Here is a 14,141-nt window from a genome sequence, read left to right on the forward strand (position 1 = left end):
GATTCGACATAAGGGAGGGAGAAACCCCCCTTCCTGCCCGGCAGAAGTGGAGCAATGGTCCGCAGAGGTTCTGGCCCTTGGAATCTTCTATCATCGGACATCCGAGTCCTCTGATTCCTGCCTGGACGTGTGACATTCCGTGTGACATTCCCAGCCTCTGCTTCATCAAACCTCAGCATCTCCACCCTCATGTTGGCCTGGGGTGGCACCTGTACCTGGCTCTTTGAAACTGGCTCTGATCCGATTTTATTTTTCAAATAGATGCTCATAAAATCAGGCGATGATCCTACTGGAGGGAAACCAGGAAGAGGGGGGGATAGGAAACTTCAGAATAAAGAGAGGCCAAGGCAGGCATCTCGCTCCGCTCTGTGCTTGAGACTTGGCGTGGTGTAGGGCTGTGGGACAGACTAGCACAAACTGGGCAGCGTAGCCAGCAGGAATATTATTCTCTCTCGGTTCCGAAGGCTGGAAGTCCAAGATCAAGGTGTCAGCAGGTTTGGTTCTTCTCGAGGGCTGTAAGAGAGAAGCTGGTGGTTTGCTGGGAGTCTTTGGCACTCCTGGCTTGGAGAAGCATCCTCTCAGTCTCTGTTTTCATCTTCATGTGGCCTTCTGTGTGTGTGTGTGTGTGTGTGTGTGTGTGTGTGTGTGTGTGTGTGTGTGTGTCTGTCTGTCTGTCTCCAAATCCCCCCCCCCTTTTTTTTTGAGATAGAGTCTCACTCTGCTACCCAGGCTAGAGTGCCGTGGCCTCAGCATAGCTCACAGCAACCTCAAACTCCTGGGCTCAAGCCATCCTCCTGCCTCAGCCTCCCGAGTAGCTGGGACTACAGGCACGCGCCACCATGCATGGCTAATTTTTTCCATATATTTTTAGTTGGCCAATTAATTTCTTTCTCTTTTTAGTAGAGACGGGGGTCTCGCTCTTGATCAGGCTGGTCTCGAACTCATGACCTTGAGCGATCCTCCCGCCTCGGCCTCCCAGAGTGCTAGGATTGCAGGCGTGAGCCACCTCGCCGGGCCGAAATTCTCCATTTTTATAAGAGTGTCGGTCATAATGAATTATGATGACCTCGTTTTAACTTGACAACCACCGTAAAGAACCTATTTCCAAATAAGGGCACGTTCTGAGACACTGGGGAGGGGGGTTAGGACTCCACCATATGGATTTTGGGGAGACATAACTCGACCTACAATGTTGAATTTTAGGGAGCACCAGAATGGTGACGAATCCATGCCTGATGGAAAACCAGCGGAAGGGGGCTGGGGACACTGCCTTGAGGTGGCCTGTGGGAGGCCCTGTCCACATGGCACCAGAAGCACTGCGTGTTTTGGGTGGCATTTGGGAACTGTGTTGTGTACCCCGCTACCCTGCAATGACATTGTTACTTTAATGGAGCAAGTCCAGTAAGTGGGAGGACCGAATGGAACAGAATGGCGGGCCCTCCCCTAAGTGAAAGAGAATTAGTTACACCATCCCTTTTCCTGAATCTCTAGCTTGGCGACCCACCATGAGGATTTGGGACTTGTCTGCCTCCATAGCCATAAGAGCAAATTGCTTACGCTAAATTTCTCTTTTGCGCGCATGCGTGTGTTTGTGTGTGTGTGTGTCTGTCTGTCTTTGTGTGTGCATTCTGCACACTAATACCTGATCTAAGCCAGGAGTTAGCAAACTAGAGTCCACCAGCCAAATCCAGCCTGCTGCCTATTTTTATATAACCCATGAGCTAAAAATGACTTTTTACCAATGAATATTTGTAATCAAGTTGATGATAGAGAACACTAACTTTGAGCCCTTTGGCAGATAACAAAATGTCATCCCTCCCCAATTCCATTCTTCTCATCGGTAGACCTCTGTCATTAAAAATGACACTCATATACTTTGCAATGCATCAATAAAAAATGGTGGAAACTTGTTCTTTCTTCTCACATAAGTGCCTTGATTTTTGTTTCCTGGCCCATGTAACCTACGTGTATGGTATGATTTGGCCTTTAGCAGCAAAAGTTTGCTGACTCCTTGTCTAAGTTCTAATCTTAAGGGTATCAACTGCACAATATTTTTCTCTTTATAACTTTAAAAAATGTCTCTGTTAATATCTGTGGATGTTTTTTAATGTTCAAAAAAATGAAGTCTTCCCAGTGGGTGTCATTTAGAACAAAGCTTGCTTGCTTATGGATGAAGGTAAATGCAGGCAAAGAGCTAGCGGCGACCCCCGTGTTTTTCTGGCCGGCTGGCTTTGTGTGTCGCCGGGCCTGCTGGACTGGGTCTGAATGACACAGTGAGCACCGGCTGTGAGTTGGCCGAGCTCCTCGGCTCTGGCTCCGGGCAGCTTGAATCGCCCCGGTGGTGTTTGTCGCTGCTTTCTCTCATGCGCTCTGCCTTTCATCCGCTTTTTATGATGCCATCTTGAATTTGTCTTGGAGCAGTCTTTGTTTATTGTCTTGAAACGACGAGGACGGGCTAGCTTCAGAATAAATTGCTGAAAGTCACCGCCTCCGAGTGCTACCCAGGTTCCCCCTCCTTGCTCACTGGGGGGACACCTGGGAGCCCCTTGGTCCAAGGTCACTGAGAGTTCATCTTGACGGGAGAACAAGCCAAGCTCTGTAAACGATGCCCTTGTCTGCAGCCCAGCCCTGCTCGGTGGTTTTGCATGCATAGCCAAACAAGAAGGGCAATTGTGCTCAGAGAAAAGGCAGGTTTTCAGCCAGAGAGTTAAGCTAAGAGTACGTTCACCCTGGTGCTTACGTTAAGACTCTGGATCCCAGAGTCAGAAATGGGACTTTTGAACTGCAAAGGGGGTGGCTGGTCAGGTGGTCTGGTCCCCAAAAAAGTGCTTTCCTCCCCCAAGGCCTTTGCAGCACTTGCTGCTTTAGTAGGCTTGGAACATTCTAGTCCAGACGCTGTATTGGCTCTTTCTCCAAGTTTTGGTCTCAGCTTAACTATTTAGAGAGGTCTTCTCTGATAGCCCAACTTAAAGTATATTATCCCACTCACTTAATTGCTCCTTCATTTATTGAACATATTTTAAACTGCCTATTATGCCTAGGAACTGTTCTAAGGACTTGGGGGGAGGTGTAGAGTGATGGGATAGGAAATTGGTCACAGTCTCTGCGTATTTATAGCATTTCTCAAACTTTAGCATGTACCCATCCAAGCCCTCTGGAAGGGCTTAGGTAAAACAGATTTCATGTCCCCTTCCTCCGAGTGTCTGAATCAGTAGGTCGGGGATGTCACCCAAGAATTTGCATTTCCATCAATATCCCAAGTGGTGCTGGTGCAGCAGGCCCAGGAACTCCACTTTGAGAACCGCTGGTCTACTGGGTAATGTTCCTCTCCTGTGCACGTCTCCTTATTGTGCTTTTGCAATTCTTGTTTTCCGTCTTGTTCACTTGTGTTTCTTTCGCTGCCTACCCCACCAGAATGGGCACTCTCCGAAAGGGTAGACCATCTCTGCCTTTTTCCCATTGCATACGAGTGCCCAGCACATAGTAGGTGCCCCCTAAATGCTTGAAAGGGGCAAAAGCAGGTGGGCTGGCAGCAAGGACTAGCTTCTCCTCCTCCTCCTCCTCATGTGTGCCCTTGTTAATTCAGCCACTTCCATTGCCCGTGAGAAATCGTGGCAGGAGGGGCAGGCAGAGCTTGGGCTAGCTTCTCATCCCCAGAGAAAAGCTCATGTGTTCGGTCAGATAATAAACGTCCTAGTGGGTGTGAGGGGGTATCTCATTGTGGTTTTGTATTTCCCTGATGATTAGTGATGTTGAGCATCTTTTCACGTACTTATTGGCCATCTGGATGCCATCTTCGGAGAAATGCCTACTGAAATTCTTTGCCCATTTTTAAATCGGGTTATCCTTTTTTTTGTTGTTGTTGAATTGGGTCCCTAATCCAATATGACTGGAGTTCTTTGTATGCTCTGGATACTTGACATTTATCAGACACATGGTTTGCACATATTATCTTCCGTTCTGTAGGGTGTCTTTTCACTTTCTTAATGTACTTTGGGGCACTAAAGTTTTTAATTTTGATAAAGCACAATTTATCCATATTTTTCTTCTGTTGCTCATACTTTTGATGTCGTATCTAAGAATCCATTGCCAAATCCCAGGTCATGAAGCTGGATGAGGCTCTTTAGAATAGGAGAGTCAAGTCAGCATTTACCATGTTTTTGCTTCAGACAGCATGTTGGTTCTATAAATCCCTCCCAATTATATGCAAAATTGTGTGCATTCTTTGTAGCTTTCTCTGGAGTTTCAAAGGTATCTCTGTTCTAAAATTAAAAAACAAGAAATTATTGATGACTTTCCCCAAAGCCTTAGTGGAAAGGCATGTGAACTAGCTCAGTGCATGGTAAGACCTTCCACATGTTGATTGAATTTGGTGGCGGATCCATTATACTTGCAGGTCTTTTCATATAGGCTGAGTAGTCACAGAGCTCTTGTGCATTTTGAGAAACATATTCAATATTCAGCCTTGTTTCTAAGTGGAAAACTGTATACCAACGTATGTATTTCTTTTGGAAGTAGGCTTGATGCTGAATCAAGGAATAAACTCCAAGCCTGGTTTATAAATTGTACCCATCGTTCATAAGGGAAGTATCGTGATACCTTAGGTATTAAAGAAGTGACCCTCTTAAGGGGCAGGAAAAAGCAGGTGAGTTGATGGACCAGAAAATAGAAACAGGTCTCATTCCTGTAAAGCTGGATTAAAATCAGTCAAATGGTGGCCTTCCCCCAAAAGTGCCACTTAAATCACTGGTGGCTTGGAATCCAGAGTGGGCATGTCCATGCCCTTAAGGGAATGAAGTCCATAAATGTTGCCGACAAGGGCCAGTTTAAACTGGCAATTTCTGAAGGCGCAGGTCATACGGAAGTTGGTTCTCAGATTCTCATTAAAAAAAAATTTTTTTTTAATGAGTTGAAATCATTCATTTTCATTTTGCAGTCAGAACCCAGCCCCCTTTATTCATTAAGACTCTGCCCCGAAACCCAATGGGCAGGTTTTGTTTGTTTGTTTGTTCTGGGTGACTGGTAGGCATTTACAAAACCTACATTCGATGTCTTAAATTTCCTTCTCAGAAAATGGGAAGCTTAAATTGTCATCAGTTAGGAACTTACTCAGCCTCTCTGTGCTGTCTGTGCTTTATGGAGGTGGCTGTTTAGTGCAGGGGTCCTCAAACTTTTTAAACGGGGGGGCCAGTTCTCTGTCCCTCAGACCGTTGGAGAGTGCGCACTATGGCCCCGGGACGAGTCGGCTGCTAAGCAGGACAGGCAGCGGGTGCAAAAACACCCGGTGGGCTGGATAAATGTCCTAGGCGGGCTGCAGTTTGAGGACACCTGGTTTAGTGCCTTTGGAACCCAGTGGCCTGTGCCTACAATGCTTTGGAGATCATTTATGGAAGGAAGATGATTGGCTGGCAGCAGGGGTTGCAAAATCTCCCTCTTCCATTCGAGTCACTCACATGAATGTACACAGCAAGGCCCGATTTAGGAGAGGCATTTCAGGGCTGTGCGTAATCTGAGAAGCCGCGTGGCCCTAAAACCACTTCCATTGCCTTCTTCATTATGCATTCATGGGACCATCTCATGAGATCAGATACTACTTCTCAGGGGTGAGAGGTAGTAAGCACTGGTGGTTAAGAAATTTAGCTGGGTAAGGAAGGGAAAAGGAAACCCTCTCTCTTTGCAAGCTCCTGATCTGCGTGTTTCACGCTGGATGATGGGGAAATGGAGCCCTGGGTCGGGGAGAATGTTCTCTCCAGCGGTCAGTGTGGTTGACTGCACAAGGGGGTTGACTAGGCCTGTTAAGTTTATCATCTGCGCTAAGTGGGAAATGAGAAGCATCAGAGTCATATGCAGATTCAGCCTTGAGTAGAAAAAGGGAAATGGTCCAAATGGCCCCAAATGGTCACTGTAGATATACAGATATATATAATATATGTATCTGCTGAAACATATGAGCTTCTCCCAGGGCAGAGATCATGGAGTCACTACTTCCCTGCACAGTGAGTAAGTAGGATCAGAAAAAACTGCTCCCACTTTCCCCCAGCTGTGTACCAGCTGGTAACTTCTCTAAGCCTGCTTTGCTTCTGTACCTGCAAAATAAGGACACGAATCTCACCCGTCACGTAGGCTGTGTATGACTGTGGGAATTCGCGCATGTAAAACATTTGGCATACTTTCTAGCACATATTAGGTGCTCAATAAATGCCAGCCATATTGAATATGGTCAAGTGGACCTGTTTGGCTTTTTCCGGTCTCTCCCATCTTTTCACACGCCATCCTCTCTAACCTCCTTTCCATTGTTTTTTCAACTCAAGACACACTGTCTTTTTTTTTTTTTTGATACAGAGTCTCTCTCTGTCGCCTGGGCTAGCTTGCCGTGGTGTCAGCCTAGCTCACAGCAACCTCAAACTCCTGGGCTCAAGTGAACCTCTTGACTCAGCCTCCCGAGTAGCCGGGACTACAGGCATGTTCCACTATGCCTGGCTAATTTTTCTATTTTTAGTAGAGAATGGTGGAGGGGGGGGTCTTGCTCTTGCTCAGGCTGGTCTTGAACTCCTGACCTCAAGTGATCCTCCTGCCTCAGCCTCCCAGGGTGCTAGGATTACAGGCGTGAGCCACTGTGCCTGGCCTACACTGTCTTTTTTTTGTTTCAAATTAGCCTGTCTCTTTCACCACTGGCAGGGTCTTTGTGTGTGCCGTATCCTTTGCCTGTTTAACCACCTCCTTTGACTACTTAACACGCAGTCAGCTCAACCATGAGTTTTTAAGGGAGACTCTCTGAACTCGGCAGCACTGGCTCTCCTGTCTGACCCCCACTCCAATCCTAGTGACATTCTTAAGTTATTTGTGGGGTGATCGGATTACTATTTTGTTTCCCATTGGACTAAAAGCTCCAGAAAACCCATCCTGGCCCTGGACCCAGTGTGCACACAGCAACCGGGGGCCAGAAGGAATCCTTGGTGGCTTTGGGCATGATTCCCTGGAGCTGGAACTGCTAAGTCAAAGCCACCGTGTCTGGGATGGCAGCTAAAGAGGAGAACAAATTCGATTTGAATCCTTGGGTATTTTTGAGCCACTCTCTGGTGAGGTCTTAGGAGTTTCATTTGGCTTTTAGGATTCTGGCAGGACTCACTAAATTGGTGAGCAAGTTTAAATTTGCCATAGGTCCATCGAAGGAAGGGTCATTAATTCCCCATTTTTTCATTTTTCAAAGATGCTGAGCGCACAGAGGTCAGAGTTCTGCCATTGAAAGGCAAAACCATGTTACGGGCAAATCACATGCCCCTGTGGACCATGCCCTTTCAGGATTAGTTGCAATTGGAAGCTAAAGAAAAATGAACCATTTAAGCAGAAAACCCCATCTGAATGAAAGCCAAGAACCACACTTTGTTTTATAACTGCTTTAGGGAATTCACATTTAATCAAAATTGAAGACGACAGCCTTTTCCAGGAGAAGTCTTGCATCTTTATCTCAGTTTTAGTGATTTCTTTTTAATTAGTTGATGCTCCACAGAAATCCTCAAATACTTAAAACAACTGGGGAACAGAAATAAAAGCGGGAGTTGCAATTGCTTATGGCAGAATTGTGTTTGCTTCCTTGGTTTTGGGCAATTTTGCTAACAAGTAACCTGTAACCTACTTCTGAAGACTACAAGTATGTAATTACTTGGTTAATTTTCATACTTCAGTTCATAATTCTAATTAGTTCTCCAACTAGTATTCCGTAGGCAATGTATAATCCTACCTCATCGTATTTGTGAGTCTTGCTATTTAGGATCTCCTGTTTTCATTTAAAAGATGGAGAACTTAATTGTGCCTCACCTTCCTGTATTTTTACGCATTGTCATTACGTTCTTGTCTGGACAGTTAGAACATTCTATAACTTAGGACTGAAAGGGAACTGAGTGAAATGCCTGCCACTTTGATGCAATTCCTTTTCATTGTGATCATGAATATATTACAAATATCAACATAACCTGAACACACTTTGAATTGATTCTTGAGCACATGGAAGCCCAGTGGTGAGAGATGTGTAAAGGGTTTGGAATCAGGTGGATGCGAATTCAAATCACATCTCTACACTCATCTGGGCGAAGTTTTTAATCTGAGTCTAAACTGTTGATAAGGCACAGACCTGCCATATTGATTTAGTGAGATGATGAAGGTGTTTAGCATGCACTTGCTCTAGAACTTTCTGTATGAGCTCTGTTCAACGGAAGTATAATGCGAGCCACGTATGTAATTAAAAATCATATAGCATATACCTTAAAGAGTAAAAAATGATAAAATTAATAATATATTTTATTTCACCCAACATGTGCAAAATATTTTCATTTCAACATGCATAACGATTATTGAAATATTTTACATTTCTAAAAATACTAAGCCTTTCAAATCCAGTTTTTGGGAACATTTCGATTAGCTATATTTTAAGAGCTTCATAGCCAGATATGGCTAGTTGACTACTGTATTGGACAGTGTAGCTCTAGATGGTCAATAAATTCTCATTTCCTTTCCTTTGTATTTTAGAATTAGTTTAAACCTGAGCCATCCAGCTGGTGGGGGGGTGGGGGGGTGGGGGGATGGGGGTGGGAGGGGCAGCTGCTATGGAGAATCAGGAATATGCACTTGTAGTCCCTAAATTTATTTAGCTGTGAGAAAAACCATTAACATAGTGACTGGAAGAGTACAGGTACTAGTGGTTTGCTGAATTTTAATTGCCTTTAAGCAATATGGTTTTAATATAAAAAAATGTATCTGTTGATATTAAAAGTGGGCCTTCAAATCAAATAGTGCTATACAATGCAATTGAAAAAAAAAAGTATGAAAACCCCATGGAGTGATCAAATTCAGTTGGTCTAAACTGGGGGTTCTTATACCATTAGAGGGGGGTCCGTAAATGGACTTTGGGGGAATGTAAAACCTCCACAGTTATATGTAGTTTATTTGTGTGTTGTTTATTGTAACTATATTTTTCTACGGCGAGAATCCATAGCTTCCATCAGATTCTGAAATGGGCCCAGGAAATAAAGTGTACAGAGCAGGAGAGGTACGTGGAAACTCTAGGGCTTCATGTCAGTGAGACCAGAAGCGGTGAATCACCTCATCACTACGACCCAGGGAATTGTCAACTCAGCCACCAGGTCAGAAATGCACCCGAAAGCACTTGGGTGCTGACTCATGGACGCAATGGTGGATTCATGTTTTTTGGCTTATGCTCACTGTGGGGCATCCGCTGGTGAAACATTTATTAATATATATATTTTTTGGTTGACAGTACAGGATTTAATGCATCTAAGTTAACTGTGCACATGGGGGCTTTTCTCCCAAGTACAGGATAGTTAAGAACTGTGGGGCCAGGTGTTGGGTTCCGAATGCAAATCCCAGTTTGGTTATGAATGAGCTGCGTTGCATTTCTTTGCTTCCTTGACTCCCCTGCTCATTGATTAAGTGCTCATTTCTAACATCTCTTCCAATTCCTTGTAGGAGTTAATTAGCTAAATTAGATTTGGAAGACTTCATATTATTAATGCATTGCATGCGATGGCCAAGTATAACTGGATGATTGTGATTTTGAAAATAAGTTGGACTCAAAGGATCTAGCATTGGATTTGAATGCATTTTATTATTTCTCTGCACTTTTTCCTAAGCGTGTATAGGCTGAGCTCCAAATACAGAGGCGCACAAGGAACCCTGATTAGAAAGCCCTCTCTTTGACTTGAATATCCCATGACTGTCTAGGTTAAAGCTCTTTGTTGTTGCTACCATATACACCCCTCTAGCTTTAGTGAGAACACACAAGGGGAGAAAAGCTGTATCTCCAAATAAACTCAGTGCTTTTATACGATTTGCAGCCATTAATAATTCATCTGACTGGTGGTTTTTTTTTTTCACCGTGAAACATTAACTTAGGAAGACAGGGTATGAGGTAAGAGTGCTTAAGGATGAGGAACTTCTCTTGGGAGATGAGGATCCAAATCTGTTGAAAGTTGAACTTGGAGAGTATTGGAAAGCTGAGGCCCTCAATAGTGTATACACTGTCTGCAAAGATTTCACCTTGGAGGGCTGATTAGAATAATGTGCAGATGTAATTATCTTAACAATGCCTGGTTCTCGGAGAGGTAATGAACAGACATCTTAATAATGAGGAATAAGTATTTCAGTGTTTTATTTTCATTAAGTTGTTTTATTACAAGTGTGCCTACTAATTAGTCTCAAGATTCCGGCCCCGAAGGGGGATTTCGGTTTGAGCAGGGTCTGGGGGGGAGGAATCTATGTCTGAAATGCCTAAAATGCCTGGTCATTTCAATCAAAATTTCAGTCATATCAGTGAGTAAACCAGATATATGGCATCATGGCAAATAAAAATGACAACCTTCCTATCTTTATTTTTTTTTCAGTAGGCATTACAGCTGAAATTGGTGCAAACATCACAATCAGGAATCAAGTTACAGCAAATTCATTATTTAGGATCCTGGTGGTTGGTGGTTGTAATCTGCAAGATACCAGTTTTGAAGCCCACCCAGTTTGGTGGCTACTGTTTACAAAAATATTGCCTGATTTGCAGATACACCTCAGAAATGGAAGGCTGGACCTAGCCTCCCAGAGTTGTTATTATTACTGACAGAAAGGAATGGGTGCAATAAACCAAGGAGATTTCATTGTAAACATGACCCTGATTGATAAACTTGCTCATAGTTATTCCTGTTTATAGGATATTGGGCCAAGCTGTAGCATTCTGTAAGACAGGCAGTCAGAATACAGGATTGTATGGCAAATTTGATTCCTTATTCTTTGCTGTTAGACCTTGGTTTTATATCTGTCATTGGGTTCAAGACTGAATTGAAGGCATCAGATGGTCTGAAAGACGTTAAATCCTTCCAAGGTAGCAGGTAATAGAAACAAGGGGAAAAAAAAAAAAAAAACGAACACTGCAAAAAGGTTTTATTTTATAGGCACCACTGCAAAATGAGGAATCACGGCGAAACTTATCAAATAGAAAATAATAATTTATTTTAGCTTCCATATAATGTTTTTAACTAATCCTGATTCCATGAAGCCACTTGTGTAAGTCTGTACCTTCAAATCTACAAAAGCAAGGGTAGATTATCACAATGAGCACTTCAAATTCCACAAGCCTCTCCAGCCACAACTTTCTGTACATGCAAATTCTTTCAACTGGCTGCGGTATTTGCAAACATGCTTTAAACTTCCGTAACACTCCATGATATTTTTGCTTTCTGTTCAAACCTTAACACTCTCTTGGGAACCTTTAACCAGAAAAATGTTTACGTGGACATCCCAACTCTAAACACCGCTGGTTTGTTTGTGTGTATTAAGTCATTAATCACAGAGTTTGGTGGGTTTGAGCTGAAACCTTGACCTAAACAATATATTAATATTAATAATGATCGCTCATAGGAAACACATTCGGCGAAGTAGCAGTATAAAATAGGGTTCCATTAAAAATACATACCGGCAGTTGCATTTGTGTTTTAGGCAGGAAAAAAAGCGTGTTCAACTTTTTTTTTTTTTTTAATATGAATATAGTTTAAACAAATCGTTCTGTGAAAGTAGGCTTAGTAAAAGATCTTTTTGAAATTTAAACACTTTATGTAAAAGGGTAACAGGTGTAAAAAAGTACAATTGCTATTTGGAAAAAAAAGCTCTGTTAATATTGCCTTCCGAGATAAGTAAGGGTGTCTTTTTATTTTTTTTTCTTTTTCTTCCTCCCCTTAAAATAGACCTATGGCACCCGGAGTTGCAGGGTGTGCGTAAATTCCGGACCATAAACAGGACGACCGCATCTATCTTATGTACAAAACAGCTTGCCGCATTGAACGAGGCAGGACTTTCTACCCCCCCGGGAGTGGTCTCTGGTGGTCACGCATGCACACGACGCAGCAGCGACCATTACACGGTGGTCACCGACAGGAAGGAGTTGTACACCCTCGTGCCGTCCGGCGACTTGGTGCCGTGCGTCAGGAGTTCCTGGATGGTCATCCAGTTGTCGAGGATCTTCTTGTTCCTCCTCCTCATCATCTTCTTGTGGCTCAGTTCCAGGATGCTGAGCTGGCGCCTGTCGTCGGCCGCCTGCTGCTCGCGGAGGCCGCCCAGCCTGCTCTGCAGCAGGGCCTCGCGCCGGCGCCGCTGCTCGCGGGCGCGCAGCACGTGCTGCTTGCGCTCCTCCTTGCTCCAGTAGCGGCCCAGCTTCAGCTCGCTGGCCGCGTCGTCGTCCGTGGTGGCGCCGCTGCGCTCCTCGCGGATGCGCAGCGCGCGCTCGCGCAGCAGGCGGTCGCGCACCGGCCGCTTGGTGATGTAGCGCGAGCCGTCGCTGCGCACCTTCACCTTCCACTCCGCGCGCGGGGGCTCGGGCGCCGCCAGGTCCCTGCACGCGCTCGCCAGGCTCAGCTGGCTCTGCGCGTACTCCACGGCCGACTTCTGCTGGATCAGCTGCATGTAGCTCTGGTAGTGCTGCGCGTGCGCGGGGATGTGCGCGTGCTTGTACGGCGAGTGGTGGTGCAGCGCGGGCAGGTAGGCGCCGCCGCCGCCGCCACCACCGAGGCCCGGCTTGGGGCTGGGCGTCGGGCTCCTGCTCCCGCCGTCGCTGCCCCTCCGCTCCCTGCCCTCCGCGCCCTGGCCGGGGTCCGGGTCCTGCGGCGGCGACGGGCTGTAGCTGGGCGTGCCCACTTCGGGGTCCTCCGTGATGGACAGCAGGTGCCCGGGGGGCGGCCCGTAGGCGTCGTTGGTCCCCCCGGCCCCGTCGCCGCCCGGGCAGCCGAGGCCCTCGGGCGCCCTGCGCAAGGAGTTGTCGGGGGAGATCTCCAGCGTGAGCGGGGTGCTGCGGCAGCTCTCGCCCGTGTTGTAGGCGCTCGAGCTGTCCTTGTCCGACTTCTCCGGCAGCTCGGTGATGTCCGCGAGCTCGCGCCTGCGCACGTCGGCGCCCGGGTTGTAGCCGCGGAAGCCGCCGGGGTGCAGCGCCCAGGGCTCGCGCGCCTGCTGCAGGCGGTGCGCGCGCACGATGCTCAGGCACTCCAGCTCGATGCTGCGCAGCTCCTCGTTGAGCAGCTCCAGCTCCTTGTCCACGCTCTCGGGGTCGCTCCGGCCCGCCGCGTCGTCCGCGCCGTAGGGGGGGCCCGCGCCCCGCACCTGGCACTTGAGCTCCAGCAGCGCGCGGAAGCGCTCGCACTCGTCCGCCGGGATGCCCAGGCAGTCGGCGTCCGTGCAGTCGGCCGACGCGAAGGACTCGTTGCTGAAGGGCAGGTCGCCGCTGCCCAGGGTGTCCTGGCTGCACGTGAGCTTCCTCGGCCCCGCCAGCGCGGCGGCGTCGTCGCCGTTGTTCTCCTGCTCCGAGCTCTCGTCGTTGCGCGTGCTCTCGTCCGTGCGCCCCACGCCGCTGTCCTTCTCGTGCTGGTTGGACAGGATGGTGGCCGTGTCCGTGGTCCCGCCGTCCTCCTCGTGCTTCTTCTGCGCGGCGGGAGAGGACAAGAACAAAGGGTCACAGGCAGGAAGGCCCCACAGGTACCCCTGGCTGACCTTTCCCTGCAGTGTTTCCTGATAGAGCAGGCTCTCCGGTTCCAAGGCTGAGGTGCGTGCAGCATCTAATGAGTAGGGCTAGGGCAAGGGCCTGGGAATTAGCCACACCTCCCTGCGTCTACCTGGGCAACCTAACCTGGGGGAGTCATTACCTTTGTCCTCAGTTTTCTCATCTGTAAAATGGGGGTAATAGTCACTTTACCTCCATGAATGATTCTCACTATGAAATGATCCAGTGCATGCAGGGGTAGGAAGATGCGCGAAGGGCCTTGTTTTAGCTCTTGTGGGACACGGTACGGGGGTTGTTATGACTCTGACAATGGCAGGAGGGGGGTGTAGAACTCTCAGCAGCTCCAGTTTAAACAAAGGGGATTGCTTTGCTTTCCAAAGCATGACTTTATTTTCTCTAGTCTCTGTAAGGCTGGCACATGTGTTTTCCCGACAAATACCAAAAGGTCAGCTACGCCTTGGCATTTTTGCTCAGCTTTAAAAGCCGGGTCAGCTTGCGTTGTGCTTCTGCTCAAATAGAAAAGCACTTAGGCTGATTTTTTTTTTTTTCTGTCTTCTAGGTGGGTGGGCTTCTCACAGTCTCTAGCATCCTGGAGGGA

At 46.9% G+C, this 14,141-nt stretch overlaps 1 protein-coding gene across 2 annotated transcripts in view; it reads right to left on the minus strand.

Annotated features, from left to right (window-relative positions):
- Positions 1–9,597: 9,597 nt before the first annotated feature.
- PDZRN3 (PDZ domain containing ring finger 3) overlaps positions 9,598–14,141 on the minus strand; it is a 249,317-nt gene continuing 244,773 nt past the window's right edge. For both annotated transcript variants that reach the window (XM_012740348.3, XM_012740356.3), the window contains one exon: positions 9,598–13,464. In XM_012740348.3, coding sequence (XP_012595802.2) covers positions 11,911–13,464 — 1,554 coding nt within the window. In that variant the 3' untranslated portion in view covers positions 9,598–11,910. The remainder of the gene's footprint in view (positions 13,465–14,141) is intronic.

Source organism: Microcebus murinus, chromosome 28 (genome assembly GCF_040939455.1).
Source record: "Microcebus murinus isolate Inina chromosome 28, M.murinus_Inina_mat1.0, whole genome shotgun sequence".
Lineage (NCBI taxonomy): Eukaryota > Metazoa > Chordata > Mammalia > Primates > Cheirogaleidae > Microcebus > Microcebus murinus.